Source organism: Salvelinus alpinus, chromosome 1, assembly GCF_045679555.1.
Source record: "Salvelinus alpinus chromosome 1, SLU_Salpinus.1, whole genome shotgun sequence".
Classification (NCBI taxonomy): Eukaryota; Metazoa; Chordata; class Actinopteri; order Salmoniformes; family Salmonidae; genus Salvelinus; species Salvelinus alpinus.
Genome location: NC_092086.1, coordinates 115,145,931 through 115,164,831, shown reverse-complemented (window position 1 = coordinate 115,164,831; position 18,901 = coordinate 115,145,931). Strand labels below are relative to the sequence as shown.

The 18,901-nt window shown below is 44.1% G+C and overlaps 1 protein-coding gene across 1 annotated transcript in view; it reads left to right on the top strand.

Annotated features, from left to right (window-relative positions):
- Positions 1-18,901, top strand: part of LOC139539417 (netrin receptor DCC-like) — a 622,169-nt gene that overhangs the window by 474,408 nt on the left and 128,860 nt on the right. Inside the window, exons 16-18 of the mRNA XM_071342360.1 lie at positions 4,212-4,307; positions 9,025-9,263; positions 17,567-17,705. Coding sequence (XP_071198461.1) covers positions 4,212-4,307; positions 9,025-9,263; positions 17,567-17,705 — 474 coding nt within the window. The remainder of the gene's footprint in view (positions 1-4,211; positions 4,308-9,024; positions 9,264-17,566; positions 17,706-18,901) is intronic.

Genomic DNA, 18,901 nt, shown 5'->3' with positions numbered 1-18,901 from the left:
GTCTGTCTGTTGGTCGGTCAATATACCAATCAATTACTCTCCGTGCTTTTACAGGTTCCTTTCCCTGTATCTATACTCTCTCTCTCTCTCTCTCTCTCTCTCTCTCTCTCTCTCTCTCTCTCTCTCTCTCTCTCTCTCTCTCTCTCTCTCTCTCTCTCTCTCTCTCTCTCTCTCTCTCTCTCTCTCTCTCTCTCTTCCTAGCTGTAGATCCATGCTCTCTGGTGCAACATTCCTTATTGACAGGACTCAGAGTAACAGGGTTGTGTTGGAGAATGGGAGCTACCATAACAAACTAGAGAACCCCCTCAAGAACACAGGAGTATGACCATAAACCTCCCTACTGTAGAATATAAACAATAATGATTAGAAAACAGCAGTGTTATATGGATGGTGGGTCCAGGATAACTCTTTGTATTGGGAAATGTTTTTGTTTTGTAAAGGACCTGTTGTTACAAAGGGTAGAGCTAAGATCATCCAAAATATTATATAGTGAAAAGTCTTTTTACTTTAAATGTCTATGTCATAAAATTAATGCAGGAAGGGTGAGTCTTTGCAATCTCAGTTTTTTTGATGTGAGCGGATTAGAAACTAGAGCAACTTGAGTTAGTTGCTGTCTAGCTGCGTTGTGAGAGAGACGACCCACTGCGTGCTGGTTTGTTTTGTTCTGTCTAACGGACTTATTCCAGGAGAAGCATGGCTCTGTTGGGGGACTTGAAGTAGAGACCATGTCAGTGAGGAACGTAACGCTGTGTTCTCTCCAGGCCTTGTGACTGTCACGGCTCTATTTTCAGAAACTGTTCACTGAAAGCTCCCATGTGTGTAGTAACAGTGTGATCATCTCTCTACTTCTCATCACAGTCTGATTCAGGTCTGTTTAGTGGTCTGTATCAATGTAAATAAAGAATTAAGCCATGGATTATATTATTGTATTCTCCAGGCTATGTTCTGTACTGTATGTCCCCATTTGACCTGCTAAATCAGGGTCACACAGTGGTTCTTGGTAGTCTTAAACAAATCTACTTTGAAACAAAAGTATATGTAACAGTATAACTTTAAACCGTCCCCTCGCCACAACACAGGCGCGAACCAGGGACCCTCTGCACACATCGACAACAGTCACCCACGAAGCGTCGTTACCCATCGCTCCACAAAAGCCACGGCCCTTGCAGAGCAAGGGGCAACACTACATCTAGGTTTCAGAGCAAGTGACGTAACTGATTGAAACGCTACTGGCGCGTACCCGCTAACTAGCTAGCCATTTCACCGTTACATATACATACAGCATTCGGAAAGTATTCAAACCCCTTGACTTTTTTCACATTTTGTTACGTTACAGATTTAATCTAAAATAGATTTTTATTTTTTTTATCCTCATCAATCTACACAAAATACCCCACAATGACCAAGCTAACACAGTTTTTTTTTTACATTTATGCAAATGTACTTAAAAATAAAAACAACTTATTTACATAAGGATTCAGACCCGTTGCTATGAGACCCAAAATTGAGCTCTGGTACATCCTGTTTCCATTGATCATCCTTGAGATTTTTCTACAACTTTAATGGAGTTCAATTGATTGGACATGATTTGGAAAGGCACACACATGTCTTTATAAAGTCCCACAGTTGACAGTGCATGCCAGAGCAAAAACCAAGCCATGAGGTCGAAGGAAATTTCCGTAGAGCTCCGAGACAGGATTGTGTCGAGGCACAGATCTGGGGAAGGGTACCAAAACATTTCTGCAGCATTGAAGGTCGCCAATAACACAGTGGCCTCCTGGTGGGACACCAGCCGACAACATTTGATGAAATTGGAGGGTGCGCAATTAAAATAAAAAATCATAATATTAAACATTCATGAACATACAAGTATCTTATATCATTTAAAAGCTTAAATTCTTGATAATATAACTGCGTTGTCCAATTTACAATAGGCGAAAGCATACCATGCGATTGTCTGAGGACACATCAACATATTTTTCAACCAGCACAGGCTTCATTAAATCACAAATAGCGATTAAATAAATCACTTACTTTTGAAGATCTTCCTCTGTTTGCAATCCCAAGGGTCCCAGCTACACCATGAATGGTCGTTTTGTTAGATAAAATCCTTCTTTATATCCCAAAAAGTCTGTTTAGTTGGCGCCATCGATTTCAGTAATCCACTCGTTCAACATGCAGACAAAGGAGTCCAAAAAGCTACCGCTAAACTCCGTCCAAACAAGTCAAACGATGTTTCTATTTAATCCTCAGGTACTCTAAAATGAAAATAAACTATAATATTTCATACAGAAAGTAGTATGTTCAATAGGAAAGCAAAGTTAGTAAGCGCGCGCCCTCCCTCGCGCGCCCGAAAGACTGATATTGTTCCGGTGCTCTCCTAAACAAAACTCCAAATTCTTGCTTGTTTTCCAAGACAAAAGTCTGAAACCTTGAATAAAGACTCTTGACATCTAGTGGAAGCCATAGGAATTGCAATCTGGGAGACGGAATTACATAGGTTCCCATTATAAGAGCCTGGAACCTCAAAAAATATATATTTCCGGTTGGTTTTTCCTCAGATTTTTGTCTGCCATATCAATTATGTTATAGTCTCAGACATTATTTTAACAGTTTAAAAAAACTCAAAGTGTTTTCTATCCAATGCTACTAATTATATGCATATCCTGGCTTATGGGCCTGAGTAACAGGCAGTGTACCATGGGCACGTCAGTTAAGCGGAAATTCAGGAAACTAGACCCTATCCCTTAGAAGTTTTTAATTTTTAATGGAAGAAGTTTGGAACCACAAACTCTTCCTAGAGCTGGCATCCCGGCCAAACTGAGCAATCGGGGAGAAGGGCCTTGGTCAGGGAGGTGACCATGAACCCGATGGTCACTCTGACAGAGCTCCAGAGTTCCTCTGTGGAGATGGGAGAACATTCCAGAAGGACAACCATCTCTGCAGCACTCCACCAATCAGGTCTTTATGGTAGAGTGGACAGATAGAAGCCACTCCTCAGTAAAAGGCACATGACAGCCCACTTGGAGTTTGCCAAAAGGCACCTAAAGGACTCTCAGCCCATCAGACCTGGTCTGATGAAACCAAGATTGAACACTTTTGCCTGAATGCCAAGCGTCAGGTCTGGAGGAAACCTGGCACCATCACTACGGTGAAGCATGGTGGTGGCAGCATCATGCTGTGGGGATGTTTTTCAGCGGCAGGGACTGGGAGATTTGTCAGGATCGAGAGAAAGATGAACGGAGCAAAGTACAAAGAGATCCTTGATGAAAACTTGTTCCAGAGCGCTCAGGACCTCAGACTGGGGCGAAGGTTCACCTTTCAACAGGACAACGACCCTAAGCACACAGCCACGACAATGCATAAGTGGCTTCGGAACAAGTCTCTGAATGTCCTTGAGTAACCAGCCAGAGCCCGGATTTAAACCCAATCGAACATCTCTGGATAGACCTGAAAATAGCTGTTCAACGACATTCCCCATCCAACCTGACAGAGCTTGAGAGGATCTGCAGAGAAGAATGGGATAACCTCCCGAAATACAGGTGTGCCAAGCTTGTAGCATCATACCAAAGAAGACACAAGGCTGTAATCACTGCCAAAGGTGCTTCAACAAAGTATTGAGTAAAGGTTCTGAATACTAAATGTAATATTTCAGTTTTTTATATTTAATCCATTGGCAAAAATATCTAAACCTGTTTTTCCTTCGTCATTATGGGGTATTGTGTGAAGATTGATGAGGGGAAAAAATTGATTGAATCCATTTTAGAATAAGGCTGTAATGTAACAAAATATTGAAAAAGTCAATGGGTCTGAGTACTTTCCACTGTACACCTCACACACATGGTTATGGGCTTTAAAAAAGTTGAAATGTATTACATTTTGAGGTTGCATCCCAATATTACACTTCATATACATCGCAGGAGACTGAAATTTAACAAAACCGTTTGACATAGAAACACCAGATTTTCAATGTTTGTTTTTTATTAATGTGCATTAATTATGAAATTATGACAAATATGAGTAACATTCTAACCGACCAGGTCATTTGACTGCAGAAAAGAGCTAATGGTCTTTAACGGTATTGATTGATGTTAACCGTATTCTTAGGTTTTTTTATCTCCATAAAAACCCAGTTCCCACTGTTATCTCTCTGAAAGCCTTGATTGATTGATTGATTGATTGTTATTAACAGTGTTCCTGGTCTCCCACAGAGCCCAGTTCCCACTATGTCATCTCCCTGAAGGCGTTCAACAATGCAGGAGAGGGTGTCCCTCTGTATGAGAGTGCTGTGACCAGGTCTATAACAGGTATGTAATGGTTCTATGCTAGCGAGCTAACCCATGAAATCATATTGTGCTTAGCCAGCTAGCTAGCTAACCCATAAAATCATATGGTGCTTAGCCAGCTAGCGAGCTAACCCATGAAATCATATGGTGCTAAGCCAGCTAGCTAGCTAACCCATGAAATCATATGGTGCTAAGCCAGCTAGCGAGCTAACCCATGAAATCATATGGTGCTAAGCCAGCTAGCTAGCTAACCCATGAAATCATATGGTGCTAAGCCAGCTAGCTAAACCAAATAAAATATTATTTTATTTGTCACATAAGCAGAATACGACAGGTAACTTTGAGCACTTTTCCAAGATGGCAGAGTTCAAAAGTAAGGAAATGAGCGCCAAAAAAGGTAAATAGTAACACAATAAAATAACAATAACGAGTTAACTCATAAAATAACATACAATAACCCATGAAAATATATGGTACTAAGCTAGTTAGCTAACCCATAAAAACATATGGTGCTAAGCTAGCTAGCTAGTCCATGAAAACATATGATGCTAAGCTAGCTAGCTATCCCATGAAAACACATTAAAGGTTAAATGACTCTCAGTGAGTATTAGACATCACTAGCGGATCACAGAACAAGCTACCCTCTCCATAACTACCTGGCTCGTCTGTTCTGAACATCTTTTGTAATCCTCTGAAGCATCACGTAAAATAATTCAGAGGATTTCCATAAAGGACTGATGGCAAGAAGACAGGCCAGTAGCTATAACTGTGGAAGTGGTTGTGTACACACACAACACGCACACACACACACACACACACACACACACACACACACACACACACACACACACACACACACACACACACACACACACACACACACACACAGACTATTCCTGTGAGAGGGCTGTCTAATCACAGCTTTGAGCTGCTCCAGATGAAATCAGAGCATCTCTCTGCCTGGAACCCACGACTCAACTCTCAACACTCTCTTGATTTTCACACAGATCCAGGCCTTTACACAGCTAGGGCTTTATTCAGATACATCAAAATACTGCTTATAATGCCACATCTAGATACAGGCCGCTTTAAGCAGTGGGTTATTCCTTCACATCCACGTCAAACCGCACTGTTTATTATGAATCTACGGCGATGGACCACAGGGCTGATCAAATATTGTAACTATGTGTTTGTATTCAAACTGGATTTATTCATCCATTATCATATGTTTATAGTTATAAAATGATATGAAAGAAGAGAGCATATGTTTGCCTTAGTTCCTGAATAGAACTACAGATCCCATCCTGTCAGAATAGAACTACAGATCCCATCCTGTCAGAATAGAACTACAGATCCCATCCTGTCAGAATAGAACTACAGATCCCATCCTGTCAGAATAGAACCACAGATCCCATCCTGTTAGAATAGAACTACAGGTCCCATCCTGTCAGAATAGAACTACAGGTCCCATGCTGTCAGAATAGAACTACAGATCCCATCCTGTCAGAATAGAACTACAGGTCACATCCTGTCAGAATAGAACTACAGGTCCCATCCTGTCAGAATAGAACCACAGATCCCATCCTGTCAGAATAGAACTACAGATCCCAACCTGTCAGAATAGAACTACAGATCCCATCCTGTCAGAATAGAACTACCGATCCCATCCTGTCAGAATAGAACTGCAGATTGCCTCCTGTCAGAATAGAACTACAGATCCCAACAGACTACCCCTAGTATGCTACTTGACTGTCCCTGCAAGGTCACAAGGAGTAGCAGTATTCCCATACTGATTGATGCCTGAGAGAAAGATGCACTCACACTCTCTCTCTCTCTCTGTCTGTCTCTCTCTCTCTCTCTCTCTCTCTCTCGTCTCTCTCTCCCTCTCCCTCTCCCTCTCCCTCTCCCTCTCCCTCTCCCTCTCCCTCTCTCTCTCTCTCTCTCTCTCTCACTTACACTCACACTCACACTCACACACACACACCATAAAGTAGCTAACACACTGACTGATACCTGAGAGATTTCAATTCACTACTATTGCATTCCAATCCCGTAGTCACCAATCTTTCTCAGAAAATATAACTTGATAGAAAGCCAGCCCAGCACCTATCTGCCTGTCTGATTGGCTGCCTGCATTGTTGGGAGATATTCAGCATTTAATTCAGGCTCACATCTTTACGATCTGCTTTAAAGGCTCACCAATAAACACCGCAGCGAAAAGGAAATGTTCCCATTCCTCTGTTGGCCATTTAATCTTCTGTCTCTCTCAGGCCCTGCTGGAGACAGGAGAGAGAGAGAGAGAGAGAGAGAGAGAGAGAGAGAGAGAGGTGGAGAGAGAGAAAGGGAGAGAGAGAGAGAGCGAGAGGTGGAGAGAGAGAGAGAGGTGGAAAGAGAGAGAGAGAGAGGGAGAGGTGGAGAGAGAGAGAGGGAGAGGTAGAGAGAGAGAGGTAGAGAGAGAGAGGTAGAGAGAGAGAGAGAGGGAGAGGTAGAGAGAGAGAGGTAGAGAGAGAAAGATGGAGAGAGAGAGAGAGAGAGAGAGAGAGAGAGAGAGAGAGAGAGAGAGAGAGAGAGAGAGAGAGAGAGAGAGAGAGAGAGAGAGAGAGAGAGAGAGAGAGAGAGAGAGAGAGAGAGAGAGAGAGAGAGAGAGAGAGAGAGAGAGAGAGAGAGAGAGAGAGAGAGAGAGAGAGAGAGAGAGAGAGAGAGAGAGAGAGAGAGAGAGAGAGAGAGAGAGAGAGAGAGAGAGAGAGAGAGAGAGAGAGAGAGAGAGGTGGAGAGAGAGATACACATACTGCAGGCACCCACCAGATGTATGACTGAGACCTCTTGTTTAGTCTTTGGTTTGTTCATCAGTATTCTAATACTGGGCTCTGACTTTAACCAATGATGCGGTCAGGTATCGGGTCCATTACCCCAGAGCCTCGTTCATCTCGCCTTGATTGGTGGGAAAAACGTATTTGTTGTTGACAACACGATGCAGACATTAATTCAGGTGTCAGAATGAGGTTTTAACTTGATGCTTAATGTGTTTTTACGTCTACCCGTCTCTTTCCTTGGTAGACATTAATAGCACTTTACTGAATGTGTTTATGTATAATACCTGTTGTCTTTAGGTTAAAGTGGTCCAACATTTACTGTGTTATATTTGCTACAGCTCTGTAGTTACTGTCTTCTAATAGCTGCTCAGCCATAGACGTTGTCACTAACCATCTGTTTTCTCTGATCTTAGGTGTGGCTGTAGTTATTACTGCTAGTTAATGCTAGTTAACTTGTTAAAATAACTGTCCAGTGATAATCACACTTTTAAAATATAATATTCTGTTAACTCATATGCAAATAATGTTGTTGACTTGTTCTATACTCACACCTGTGACCAAAGCATCCATTGGAGAGAAAAAACACTTCAAAATCTCCCACCTCAATTTTGTATTTCAAACAGACCGTTTCAAAAAACAGCTTACTATTTCCTCATAGAACATGATGTTGTCTCCCTGAGGAGGATGAGCTGGCCAATCAGCGGTCTAGAGGAGGATAAGTTGGCCAATCAGCGGTCTACTTGCATGAATATTTTTTATGACTTGTATACGCCCACACCATTCTGTTGTCGGGGTACGCTTACACCACTCCAACACAGAAAAGCTGCTTTTTAACATATTAAATTCTCAGGATCATTATTTCACACATATTGTAAGTAATTATAGGTCATATTTCCTAGAAATCTGGAAACACTGTGCAGTTATTTTAAGCTAGTAAAGTAGTTCACTGGTCGTTGGGCTAGTAGCACCCTTATTAGCGGTAATGTAGCTCTGCTGCAGTCTGTCTCCTTTCTGTTTGTCTTATCTTCTCTTTCTCTGTTTGTCTTATCTTCTCTTTCTCTGTTTGTCACCTCCATCTTTCTCTTGTCTTTCCACTCCTCACTCCCTCACTTTTCTTGGTTGCATGGTTTATCCTCACTAACCCGTCACTCCCTCTTCACTAACCCTTCACTATCTCTTCACTATCTCTTCACTCACCCTTCACTATCTCTTCACTATCTCTTCACTATCTCTTCACTCACCCTTCACTATCTCTACACTATCTCTTCACTATCTCTACACTGACCCTTCACTCCCTCTTCACTAACTCTTCACTATCTCTACACTCACAATTCACTCACCCTTCACTAACCCTTCACTCCCTCTTCACTCCCTCTTCACTCACCCTTCACTCACCCTTCACTATCTCTTCACTCACCCTTCACTCACCCTTCACTATCTCTTCACTCACCCTTCACTATCTCTTCACTCACCCTTCACTAACCCTTCACTATCTCTTCACTCACCCTTCACTATCTCTTCACTCACCCTTCACTAACCCTTCACTATCTCTTCACTCACCCTTCACTATCTCTTCACTCACCCTTCACTAACCCTTCACTATCTCTTCACTATCTCTTCACTCACCCTTCACTCACCCTTCACTCACCCTTCACTCACCCTTCACTATCTCTTCACTCACCCTTCACTATCTCTTCACTCCCTCTTCACTCACCCTTCACTCACCCTTCACTATCTCTTCACTCACCCTTCACTATCTCTTCACTCACCCTTCACTCACCCTTCACTCACCATTCACTATCTCTTCACTCACCCTTCACTATCTCTTCACTATCTCTTCACTCACCCTTCACTATCTCTTCATTCGCTGCTTCATGGCTGTTTGTTGCATGGAACGTTGCATGTCCTAACTACTCCACATCCAGACTCCATTGATCCGTCAGACGACGATCTGTTCCATCTGTTTGATAAATATCCTACTCCCATGCCAGATACGTCCACCCCCATGATCCCCCCAGTAGGTGTCCAGGCCGTGGCCCTGACCCCAGACTCTGTCAGGGTCAGTTGGGCAGACAACTCCATGACCAAGAACCAGAAGACCACTGAGGTCCGCTACTACTCGGTCAAGTGGAAGACCAGCTACTCTACTAGCGGGAAGTTCAAGGTAAGGTTATGGGTTGTGTGTTTGTCCGTGGGCTTGTGTGTCTCTTGCCGACTGGTTTGCTACTTCAGTTATTTTTCATTTATGTTGAAATTCTGTCACAAGAAATGTAAATTGTTTTAGCATTATTCTATTTTTGGAAACCTGTTTTTTTTAAATATTTTTGTCTTTATATCACATTTTATTGGTCACATACACATATTTAGCAGATGTTATTGATCACATATACACATATTTAGCAGATGTTATTGATCACATATACACATATTTAGCAGATGTTATTGATCACATATACACATATTTAGCAGATGTTATTGCGGGTGTAGCGACATGCTTGTGTTTCTAGCTCCAAGCAGTGTAGTAATATCTAACAATACATAACAATACACACACATCTAAAAGGAAAATAATGGAATTAAGAAATACACTACTATCTATACAGTGCATTTGGAAAGTATTCAGACTCCTTGACTTTTTCCACATTTTGTAAAAATAATTTCTCATCAATCTCCACACAATACCCCATAATGACATCACAATACCCCATAATGACATCACAATACCCCATAATGACATCACAATACCCCATAATGACATCACAATACCCCATAATGACATCACAATACCCCATAATGACAAAGCGAAAGAGGTTTTAGAAAATTTTGCAAATGTTTTCAACATTTTAAAACAGAAATACCTTATTTACATAAGTATTCAGACCCTTTGCTATGAGACCCGAAATTGAGCTCAGGTGCATCCTGTATCCATTGATCATCCTTGAGATGTTTCTACAGCTTGATTGGAGTCCACCTGTGGTAAATTCAATTGATTGGACATCATTTGGAAAGGCACACACCTGTCTATATAAGGTCCCACAGTTGACAGTGCATGTCAGAGCAAAAACCAAGCCATGAGGTCGAAGAAATTGTCAGTAGAGCTCTGAGACAGGATTGTGTCGAGGCACAGATCTGGGGAAGGGTATCAAAAAATGTCTGCAGGATTGAAGGTCCCCAAGAACACAGTGGCCTCCATCATTCTTAAATGGAATAAGCTTGGAACCAACAAGATTCTTCCTAGAGTTGGCCGCCCGGCTAAACTGAGCAATCAGAGGAGAAGGGCCTTGGTCAAGGAGGTGACCGAGGACCCGATGGTCACTCTAACAGAGCTCCAGAGTTCCTCTGTGGTGATGGGAGATTCTTCCAGAAGGACAACCATCTCTGCCGCACTCCACCAATCAGGCCTTTATGGGTTTATTTATTTATTTTATTTAACCTTTATTTAAGTCAGTTAAGAACAAATTATTATTTACAACGACGGCCTACCAAAGGAAAAAGTCCTCCTGCGGGGACGGGGGCCTGGGATAAAAAATAATAATAATTACATTAAAAAAAACTATATAAATATAGGACAAAACACACATCACAACAAGAGAGACAACACAACACTACATAAAGAGAGACCTAAGACAACAACATAGCATGGCAGCAACACATGACAACATAGCATGGTAGCAACACAACATGGTAGCAACACAGCATGGTAGCAACACAACATGGTAGCAGCACAACATAACAACAACATGGTAGAAACACAACATGGTAGTACCACAAAACATGGTACAAATATTTTTGGGCACAGACAACAGCACAAAGGTCAAGAAGATAGCGACAACAATACATCACACAAAGCAGCCACAGAGTGTACATGATTGAGTCTTTGAATGAAGAGATTGAGATAAAACTGTTCAGTTTGAGTGTTTGTTGCAGCTCGTCCCAGTCGCTAGCTGCAGATTACTGAAAAGAGGAGCGACCCAGGGATGTGTGTGTTTTGGGGACCTTTAGAGTAAAGTTAAATCAAGACCATCCTACCCATGCTAGATTATATAATTTATAGATCGGCAGGTAAGGGTGCTCTCGAGCGGCTAGATGTTCTTTACCATTCGGCCATCAGATTTGCCACCAATGCTCCTTATAGGACACATCACTGCACTCTGTACTCCTCTGTAAACTGGTAATCTCTGTATACCCGTCGCAAGACCCACTGGTTGATGCTTATTTATAAAACCCTCTTAGGCCTCACCCCCCCTGTCTGAGATATCTACTGCAGCCCTCATCCTCCACATACAACACCCGTTCTGCCAGTCACATTCTGTTAGATTTAACTTTAGCCTGCAGCTTTGATTTTGGGGACAGTGTACCGTTTAGCCTTACTCCCAAGTCATGTTCTGAGGTGACTACCTCAAGCTCTAAACCCTCAGAGGTAGTAATCACGTCGGTGGGGAGAGGGGCATTCTTCTTACCAAACCACATGACCTTTGTTTTGGAGGTGCTCAGAACAATGTTGCGGGTAGAGAAAGCTTGTTGGACACTAAGAAAGCTTTGTTGTAGAGCATTTAACATGAAATCGGGGGAGGGGACAGCTGAGTTTAAGACTGTATCATCTGCATATAAATGGATGAGTGAGCTTCCTGCTGCCTGAGCTATGTTGTTGATGTAAATTGAGAAGAGCGTGGGGCCTAGGATTGAGCCTTGGGGTACTCCCTTGGTGACAGGCAGTGACTGAAACAGCAGATTTTCTGACTTTATACACTGCACTCGTTGAGAGAGGTAGTTAGCAAACCAGGCCAAAGACCCCTCAGAGACAGCAATACTCCTTAGCCGGCCCACAAGAATAGAATGGTCTACCGTATCAAAAGCTTTGGCCAAGTCAATAAAAATAGCAACACAACTTTGCTTAGAATCAAGGTCAATGGTGACATCATTGAGGACCTTTAAGGTTGCAGTGACACATCCATAACCTGAGCGGAAACCAGATTGCATACCAGAGAGAATACTATAGACATCAAGAAAGCCAGTCAGTTGATTATTGACACGTTTTTCCAACACTTTTGATAAACAGGGCAAAAAAGAAATAGGCAGTTAGGATCAGCTTTATCTCCCCCTTTAAATAAAGGACGCACTGTGGTTCCCTTCCATGCAATGGGAACCTCCCCAGAGAGGAGAGACGGGTTAAAGGTCAGAGATGGGCTTGGTGATTATAGGGGCAGCAACCTTAAAGAAGAAAGGGTCTAAACCATCTGACCCAGATGTTTTTGGGGGTCAAGTTTAAGGAGCTCCTTTAGCACCTCGGACTCAGTGACTGCCTGCAGGGAGAACCTTTGTAGCGGGGCAGGGGAAAAGAGGGAGAATCATCGGGGATAGTCGCATTAGATGGGGTGGGAGATGAGGAAATGTTGGACAGGCAAGGAGGCATGGCTGAGTCAAATAGGAATCCTTATTTAATGAAGTGGTGATTAATTAAAGAGCTCAGCCATGTGCTTCTTGTCAGTAACAACCACATCATCAACATTAAGGGACATGGGCAGCTGTGAGGAGGAGGGTTTATTCTCCAGGTCTTTAACCGTTTTCCAGAACTTCTTGGGGTTAGACTCACAGAGAGAGAGAACTGCTCCTTAAATTATCTAACGTTGGCCTTCCGGATAGCCTGAGTACACTTATTTCTCATTTGCCTGAACGAGAGCCAGTCAGCTTGTATATACGTTTGCCGAGCATTTTGCCAAATGCAATTCTTGAGGTGGAGTAACTCTGTAAAATCACGGTTGAACCAGTGGCTGAACCTGTTTTTAATTCTCATTTTCTTTATGGGGGCATGTTTGTTAACAATACCACTGAAAATATCAAAAAAGAAAGTCCAAGTGTCTTGGACAGAGGGGATCAAGCTGATTCTATACCATTTTACAGAGGCCAGTTCATGAAGGAAGGCTTGCTCATGAAAGTTTTTTAGCAAGCGTCTATGACAAATCAAGATGTTTCACTTAGCAGCCATTAAGAACACAGGCTGTAAAACAGTGATCACTAAGGCCATTACAGAAAACACCAGACTGATACCTATCAGGATTATTTTTGAGGATAACATTGAGGAGAGTAGCCTTTTCTGGGTGTTTGGAGTCATACCTTGTGGTGATAATCTGAGAAAGATGCACCTGAGCAATGGGAGTCCCATTGCTTTAGGACTTGGTCAGGTGGTTAAAGCATGTCCCAGTTTAGGTCACCTAGCAGGACAAATTCAGACTTAGTGGAAGGGGTCAGGAGAGAGCTTAGGGCATTTAGGGTACAGGCCGGTGCTGATGGAGGACGATAACACCCAGCAAGAGTCAATAAAGAGCTATTTAAAAGTTTAATGCTTAAAACCAGCAAATCAAATTGTTTGGGACAGACTTGGTAAAGATTGCCACTCCCCCACCTTTGGAAGATCTGTCTTGCCAAAAAAAGGTTATAACCAGAAAGGTTAACATCAGTATTCAAAACACTCTTTCTTAACCACGTCTCAGTAATGACCAACACATCTGGATTGGAGCTGTGAACCCACACTTTCAATTGATCCATTTTAGGTAATAAGCTTCTAGTGTTAACATGCAGAAAACCCAGGCTTTTACGAGAGCAGAAATCAGTGAAGCAGATATCAGAGCACAAGTCAGAATTGGGGCTAGCAACAGTAGATGGGCCAGGGTGTACATGCACATTTCCAGATATCATCAGCAGTAATACAATCAGGGCACGGCAGAGGACAGGGAGAGTTCTGCAGTGCTGATTTATGACATCTGAATGTGCATTAGATGGCAACAAGATCATATCGAACAGCAATTTCATCAGGTAACATGAATATAAACTGGCGAGAGGTGGCTAGAATAGGATGGGAGGCCAAAAATCTGTGTAACCAATCGAGAGTCAGAGTCCCGAGTGTGGGAACAAATATAGTCTGTCCCCCGGTTGGGTAAAGAAAGTTTGTTGTCAACGAAGTGTGCAGGTGTCATGAGGCAAATAGCAAAATGCACAAGAAAAATGTTAATATATAACGACTTGGGGCTAGTCATTGTAAGTTCAGAGAGGCCGGAAAGAAGCCACTCCTCAGTAAAAGGCACATGACAGCCTGCTTGGAGTTTGCCAAAAGGCACCTGTCTGGCCACTCTCAGACCATCAGAAACAAAATTCTCTGATCTGATGAAACCAAGATTCACCTTTTCGGCCTGAATGCCAAGAGTCATGTCTGGAGAAAACCTGGCACCATCCCTACGGTGAAGCATGGTGGTGGCACTATCCCTACGGTGAAGCATGGTGGTGGCACTATCCCTAAGGTGAAGCATGGTGGTCGCAGCATCATGCTGTGGGGATGTTTTTCAGCGGCAGGGACTGGGAGACTAGTCAGGATGGAGGGGAAAAGAACGGAGCAAAGTACAGAGAGATCCTTGATGAAAACGTGTTCCAGAGCCCTCAGGACCTCAGACTGGGGTGACGGTTCACCTTACAACAGGACAACAACCTTAAGCACTCAGCCAAGACCAAGACCAAGACCAAGACCAAGACTCAGCCAAGGCAGGAGATGATCAATTGAGCTCAAATTAGGTTTTTTTCTGTTTTTTATTTTTAATACATTTGCTAAATTTTCTAAAAACCTGTTTTCACTTTGTCATTATGGGGTATTGTGTGTAAATTGATGAGGGGGAAAAACTATTTTATACATTTTAGAATAAGGCTGTAATGTAACAAAATGTGGAAAAAGTCACAGGGTCTGAATACTTTGATTGCCACTGTACTTATGAAATGAACAGGCCGTGACTCGGGTGGCACGAGGTCCTTGATGATCTTTATGTCCTTCCTGTAACATCGGGTGGTGTAGGTGTCCTGGATGGCAGGTAGTTTGCCCCCGGTGATGTGTTGGGCAGACTGCACCACCCTCTGGAGAGCCCTATGGTTGCGGACGGTACAATTGCCAAATACAGCCTAACAGAATGCTCCCCATGGTGGATCTGTAAAAGTTTGTGAGGGTCTTAGGTGACAAGCCAAATTTCTTCAGCCTCCTGAGGTTGATGAGGTGCTGGTGCTCCTTCTTCACCACAGTGTCTGGACCATTTCAGATGGTCAGTATTTTACACTGTGTGATGATGGCGAGTATTGTGTTCACCCAGCAGGCAGAACTGGTTGATTTAAACCACTGGCTTGTTCAATGAGGACCTGCTGTGGGGTTATTGCTCGTTAAAAAAACAGTTTTTGAGCTCTACTGTTTTTCCTAGACAGTCTCCCTTTTTTAAATATTTTTTATTTTACCTTTATTTAAACTAGGCAAGTCAGTTAAGAACAAATTCTTATTTTCAGTGACGGCCTAGGAACAGTGTGTTAACTGCCTTGTTCAGGGGCAGAACAACAGCTTTTTACCTTGTCATCTCGGGGATTCCTGCTGTGCTCTCCCTACTGATCCCTGCTGTGCTCTCCCTACTGATCCCCACTGAGCTCTCCCTACTGATCCATACTGTGCTCTCCCTACTGATCCCCACTGAGCTCTCCCTAATGATCTACACTGTGCTCTCCCTACTGAGCTCTCCCTACTGATCCCCGCTGTGCTCTCCCTACTGATCCATACTGTGCTCTCCCTACTGATCCCCTCTGTGCTCTCCCGACTGATCCCTACTGTGCTCTCCCTACTGATCCCCACTGTGCTCTCCCTACTGATCCCCACTGTGCTCTCCCTACTGAGCTCTCCCTACTGATCCCCGCTGTGCTCTCCCTACTGATCCATACTGTGCTCTCCCTACTGATCCCCTCTGTGCTCTCCCGACTGATCCCCACTGTGCTCTCCCTACTGATCCCTACTGTGCTCTCCCTACTGATCCCCACTGTGCTCTCCCTACTGATCCCCACTGTGCTCTCCCTACTGATCCCCACTGTGCTCTCCCTACTGATCCCCACTGTGCTCTCCCTACTGATTCCATTGTGCTCTCCCTACTGATGCCCACTGTGCTCTCCCTACTGATCCCTAGTGTGCTCTCCCTACTGATCCCTACTGTGCTCTCCCTACTGATCCATACTGTGCTCTCCCTACTGATCCCCACTGTGCTCTACCTACTGATCCCCGCTGTGCTCTCCCTACTGATCCCCACTGTGCTCTCCCTACTGATCCATACTGTGCTCTCCCTACTGATCCCCACTGTGCTCTACCTACTGATCCCCGCTGTGCTCTCCCTACTGATCCCCACTGTGCTCTCCCTACTGATCCCCGCTGTGCTCTCCCTACTGCTCCCCACTGTGCTCTCCCTACTGATCCCCTCTGTGCTCTCCCGACTGATGCCTACTGTGCTCTCCCTACTGATCCCCACTGTGCTCTCCCTACTGATCCCCACTGTGCTCTCCCTACTGGTCCCCACTGAGCTTTCCCTACTGACCCCCACTGTGCTCTCCCTACGGATCCCCACTGTGCTCTCCCTACTGATCCCCTCTGTGCTCTCCCGACTGATCCCCACTGTGCTCTCCCTACTGATCCCCACTGTGCTCTCCCTACTGATCCCACTGTGCTCTCCCTACTGATCCATACTGAGCTCTCTCTACTGATCCCCACTGTGCTCTCCCTACTGATCCCCACTGTGCTCTCCCTACTGATCCCCACTGTGCTCTCCCTACTGATCCCCACTGTGCTCTCCCTACTGATCCCCACTGTGCTCTCCCTACTGATCCATGCTGTGCTCTCCCTACTGATCCCCACTGTGCTCTCCCTACTGATCCATACTGTGCTCTCCCTACTGATCCCCACTGTGCTCTCCCTACTGATCCCCACTGTGCTCTCCCTACTGATCCCTACTGTGCTCTCCCTACTGATCCCCACTGTGATCTCCCTACTGATCCCCACTGTGATCTCCCTACTGATCCCCACTGTGCTCTCCCTACTGATCTCTACTGTGCTCTCCCTACTGATCCATACTGTGCTCTCCCTACTGAGCCCCACCGTGCTCTCCCTACTGATCCATACTGTGCTCTAACTACTGATCCCTACTGTGCTCTCCCTACTGATCCCCACTGTGCTCTCCCTTCTGATCCCCACTGTGCTCTCCCTACTGATCCCCACTGTGCTCTCCCTACTGATCCCTACTGTGCTCTCCCTACTGATCCCCACTGTGCTCTCCCTACTGATCCCCACTGTGCTCTCCCTACTGATCCCCACTGTGCTCTCCCTACTGATCCCCACTGTGCTCTCCCTACAGATCCCTGCTCTGCTCTCCCTACTGATCCCCACTGTGCTCTCCCTACTGATCCCCACTGTGCTCTCCCTACTGATCCCCACTGTGCTCTCCCTACTGATCCCCACTGTGCTCTCCCTACTGATCCCTTCATTTGATTTGATATATTTTTGGGGGGCAAAACATTTTAACAGATAAAAAGTACAAAGCCCAAAGGATATGACATGAGACCGTTATACCACCACACCAATGGGGTCCTCTGACAGAATAGTTTTTAATGTTACGTTTTTTCTGTCTCTAGTCTGCAGACACTACAGCCCTCAGCCACACTGTCACTGGCCTCAAACCCAACACCATGTACGAGTTTGCTGTCATGGTTACCAAGGGCCGTAAGTCCAGCACGTGGAGTATGACAGCTCACGCTACTACGTACGAAGCAGGTGAGGTGCTCTTTCTTTTTTTCTCTCTCTCTCTCTCTCTCTCTCTCTCTCTCTCTCTCTCTCTCTCTCTCTCTCTCTCTCTCTCTCTCTCTCTCTCTCTCTCTCTCTCTCTCTCAAGTTTAGCGTAACTTATTTGAAAAGTCATTACTTTATTACATTGCTCAACATTTTCTTAACATTTGTCATAATTAGTTAAAGCAATGAATTTGTATCCGCTCTCGTCGGACTGCATATTTTCCGACATTTTATTCAAATCTGAAAACGTTGTGAAGCCACGCCCATTTTCTGAAGAATTGTATTATGGGCCCTTGTATACAGTGGGAAGAAAACGTTATGTGAACCCTTTGGAATTACCTGGATTTCTGGGTAAATTGGTCATAAAATGTGATCTGATCTTCATCTAGGTCCCAACAACAGACAAACACAGTCTGCTTAGACTAATAACACAGCTTAACTCGGGCTGTTCTTTGAGCTGTTCCCTGAGGGCCCCGGGAAATAACCTAAACTATGGATGTCTTTATTGAACACATCGTGTAAACATTCACATTGCAAGGTTGTACAAAGTATGTGAACCCTTGGATTTAATAACTGGTTGACCCTCCTTTGGCAGCAATAACCTCAACCAAACGTTTTTCTGTAGTTGCTGATCAGACCTGCACAACGATCAGGAGGAATTTGGGACCATTCCTCTTTTTACGAAACTGTTTCAGTTCAGCAATATTCTTGGGATGTCTGGTGTGAACTGCTCTCTTGAGGTCATGCCACAGCATCTCAATCGGGTTGAGGTCAGGACTCTGACTGGGCCACTCCAGAAGGCGTATTTTCTTCTATTGAAGCCATTCTGTTGTTGATTTACTTCTGTGTTTTGGGTCGTTGTCCTGTTGCATCACCTAACTTCTGTTGAGCTTCAATTGGCGGACAGATAGCCTAACATTCTCCTGTAAAATGTCTTGATAAACTTGGGAATTCATTTTTCTGTCGATGATAGCAAGCTGTCCAGGCCCTGAGGCAGCAAAGCAGCCCCAAACCATGATGCTCCCGCCACCATACTTTACAGTTGGGATGAGGTTTATGATGTTGGTGTGCTGTGCCTTTTTTTCTCCACACATAGTGTTCCGTCCAAACAACTCAACTTTAGTTTCATCTGTCCACAGAATATTTTGCCAGTAGCGCTGTGGAACATCCAGGTGCACTTT